Raw genomic sequence first — 3,166 nt, forward strand, 5'->3', positions numbered from 1 at the left:
CTGAATATTGGGAAGGAGTCTTTTCCTATCATTTAGTTTTATAGCCCATGTGTGATATAGTTATTAAAGCCTTTCTGTCATTAATCGTCATGTCAATCCTTAACTGCACTAGGTTCCAATCCTGCTTTTGACTGCAACATCAGGTATTTGGTTACATTATCCATGTGCTGTTTATACCAGGTGAATGCTGATTTTATAAGGGCCATGCATGTCTTTAGTTGTATAAATAGAATTACATTTGCAGTATAAAGGTATCTTGAAAGTTTCTAGTTATAATTGTTAGGTTTATTTGTAGCAGAAATTCTGAATTCTTTTTCTGTCAATTTCCTGTCACAGCGTGGTTAATTATCACCATGTTTTCTAATGCAGCCATTAATTTAATGAAATTCTGCAGTACTGGCTGAAATACTATACCCAGTTAACAGGTATTCATGACCAGAAAGCATATCATGAGTTGTTCTGAAGCAGGTGATTTATTGCCCCATCTACATATAGGGAAAATGGGAGTGAATCTAAGGGATGCATTGAACTGTTCTTGAAGGAGCAATGCTAGGGGTAGCCCAGTTTGGGGAGACGCTTGGAACAAGTCCTTATCATAGAAATCAGAGAGAAGTAGGGATGAAAGGGACCTCCAGAGGTCATCTAGTCCAACCCCCTGCCTGAGGTAGGATCATCCCTATCCAAATCATCCTGTACAAATCATAATCTAAACGCTTTGCAAAACTGCCATCAACCCCGATAGAGGTGCACCAATACATCTGATATCGGATCGGTACCGATGTAGAAAAAATTTGCTGTGTCGTTTATCGGCCTGATGGGGCTGATAATTTGGCCCATAAATGCCCCTGCATGTGCGCAGCCACAGCGCAGCGTGGCGAGCTTCCTCCACCTGGTAAATCGGAAGCGGGGGGCAGATCAATGCCTCCCACGGTGAGAGGGAGGGGGCAGGGGCAGGCACTGCTCAGGTGGGGTGGGGGAGGGGGCATGGCACGGAGGCGCAGCTCGTGGGGGCGGGGGTGGCTGCGCCGCCGCTTGCACCCTGGGAGGGCAGCGGGGTGTGCGCCCCCGGGCCTGCGCGGGGCGGGCTGGAGCTGGAGCTGGTGCTGCGCGACTCTTCTCGGGGAGGGCTGGGCTCCGAGCGGGCACCGGAAGCGCTGGGGAATGCTGCAGCCACCCCAGATTTTGCTGCAGCTCCGTTCCCAGCCCCATGTCACCAGGCACCATGTCCCACTTCTACCCACACGCTAGGAAGAGCCGAGGCTGTCTGGGAGCGGAGCTGTGGCGACATGTGGGGTGGCTGCAGCCCCCTCTCAGCGCCGCTGGTGCCTGCTCCGAGCCTAGCCCCTGCTGGGAAGAGTCCCGCGCTGCGCCGGCCTGCGCGGATCCGGGGATACACCCTCCCCCCGTGGTGCAAGCAGCGGCGGGGGCCACCGCCCCCCCCAGGCTGTTCCTTCCTCCCGCACCCCTGCCCTGTCTGGGCAGCACCTGCTCCCTCCCTCACCGTGGGGGGAGGGGGGGTACTGATCTGCCCCCCTCCCACGCCCCTTCCACCACAACAAACACCACCTGGAGGCAGCTGTATTGGATATCGGATTGGCATCGGCCTATATGCCTCCTTAAATATCGGCTATTGGTATCAGCCCCCAACATTTCTATTGGTGTACCCCTAAATCCTGCCATAACACACGACATAACACCCTTACACAGGTAAAGCAGGGGAATCACAGCAGCTGGCATCCTGCTTCTGTAAAAGGTTATTATTGTACGCTCAAGAGTGGGAAGTTCTATGTTAACAAACCCAACCCCAGGGAAGGGGGCGAGTTTGCATTCTCTACAACGTGTGGGCCATGTCTGGGAGTGGGATGGGAAAGGCACCTGCTCCTAAAGTAATTTCTAAAGCTTGTGAAAGTTGCTTACATCAGGACTCCCTATACTTTCAGCATCTACATAATTTTGTGAGGGATATCAGCAATGTGAAAGCCATATGCTAATTCAGTTTCTTGAATTGGAATGTAACATAAACAAACAGGTGCTTATACAGACATCAGTCTTCAGTATAAACTCAGGCACAGCCCACAGCACTCAAGCACACATGACAAAAACAGGTGTACAGCCCTTCCCTTCCCCCCAGCAACATTGGCATATGATGTAAACTCGTACAGCTCTCTACACAAGTAACACATAGTGCACACAGGGAGTTAGAGCCAGATAGTCTCACTGACTGGCACATGCATGTGATATGAATACATAGCCGTATGCAGATACAGATGGAGCATGAAGGAGAGTGAATCTGTTCAGAACCCGGGCATGGTTATGTACAAAATCAACTATGCATACAAATGTGCATATGCAGTTTGCATTCCCAGGCATGCATGCATGGCGGCAGCCCTGTGCACTGAATGATTTCATTTACAAAGAGTGAAAAATGTCAGCATTATTCACTGTCTTCCCCTCCCCCCCTCCTCTGCCCCTCTCCCTCCCTTCCGACATCCTGAATGTGTCTGCAGTAATACAATGAGTCCCTGAGGAGCTGTGAGTGGAATCACTGAAGGAAACTGCTGCCTGTGCTTCCTCTGTTCAGCCCAGCCCTGTCCTCTGAACCCTGCACACAACGGCTGAAGCTATGGGCATGTCTGCGGAGGAAGAGGACTCCAGCAGCCCTAAAGGTAACAAGAACAGCAGCTGGAAGGAGGGCGGTGGGTCCCACTGCCCAGGCAACTCATGCTGGGACAGTGCTTTCTGGAGATTGGGCAACTCATGATTTCTTGAACTGAGGGGGGCGTTATAGATGTGGAGCCAGTCTCCAGAGTCTGAAAGGACTCAGTCACCTATCACTGATGCGGCCAGTGGCGTCTGCGGGTGGTCCCCGCTCGCCACCCTGCTGACACTGGCAGCTGCAGGCGATCCCTGCTTGCCACTCGCCGCCATGGTGCCCCCTCAGTGCCAAGAAGCACTGGTTGTTCATGAAGGTGGGGTTAATCCTCTGCCCTTTAACAGGGTTTAAAGCTCCCTTGCCCACACCCTGCTATCTTGGAGTGTATGTAGTCAACTCTCCCCCTTGCTTCTGCACTGGACTCGGAAAAGAATGATGGCATCCGAGGTTATAGCGGGCAGTATCCTTCAAGATCTTTTTTTAGTCCAGTCCCTGGGGTCAAGGGGGACTCTT

At 51.9% G+C, this 3,166-nt stretch overlaps 1 protein-coding gene across 4 annotated transcripts in view; it reads left to right on the forward strand.

Annotated features, from left to right (window-relative positions):
* Nucleotides 1-2,549: 2,549 nt before the first annotated feature.
* The window catches only part of EXOC3L1 (exocyst complex component 3 like 1), a 23,795-nt gene continuing 23,178 nt past the window's right edge, over nucleotides 2,550-3,166 (forward strand). For all 4 annotated transcript variants that reach the window (XM_006028109.3, XM_025209455.1, XM_025209457.1 and 1 more), the window contains exon 1: nucleotides 2,550-2,666. In XM_006028109.3, coding sequence (XP_006028171.1) covers nucleotides 2,624-2,666 — 43 coding nt within the window. In that variant the 5' untranslated portion in view covers nucleotides 2,550-2,623. The remainder of the gene's footprint in view (nucleotides 2,667-3,166) is intronic.

This window comes from Alligator sinensis, unplaced genomic scaffold, assembly GCF_000455745.1.
Source record: "Alligator sinensis unplaced genomic scaffold, ASM45574v1 scaffold642_1, whole genome shotgun sequence".
NCBI lineage: Eukaryota > Metazoa > Chordata > Crocodylia > Alligatoridae > Alligator > Alligator sinensis.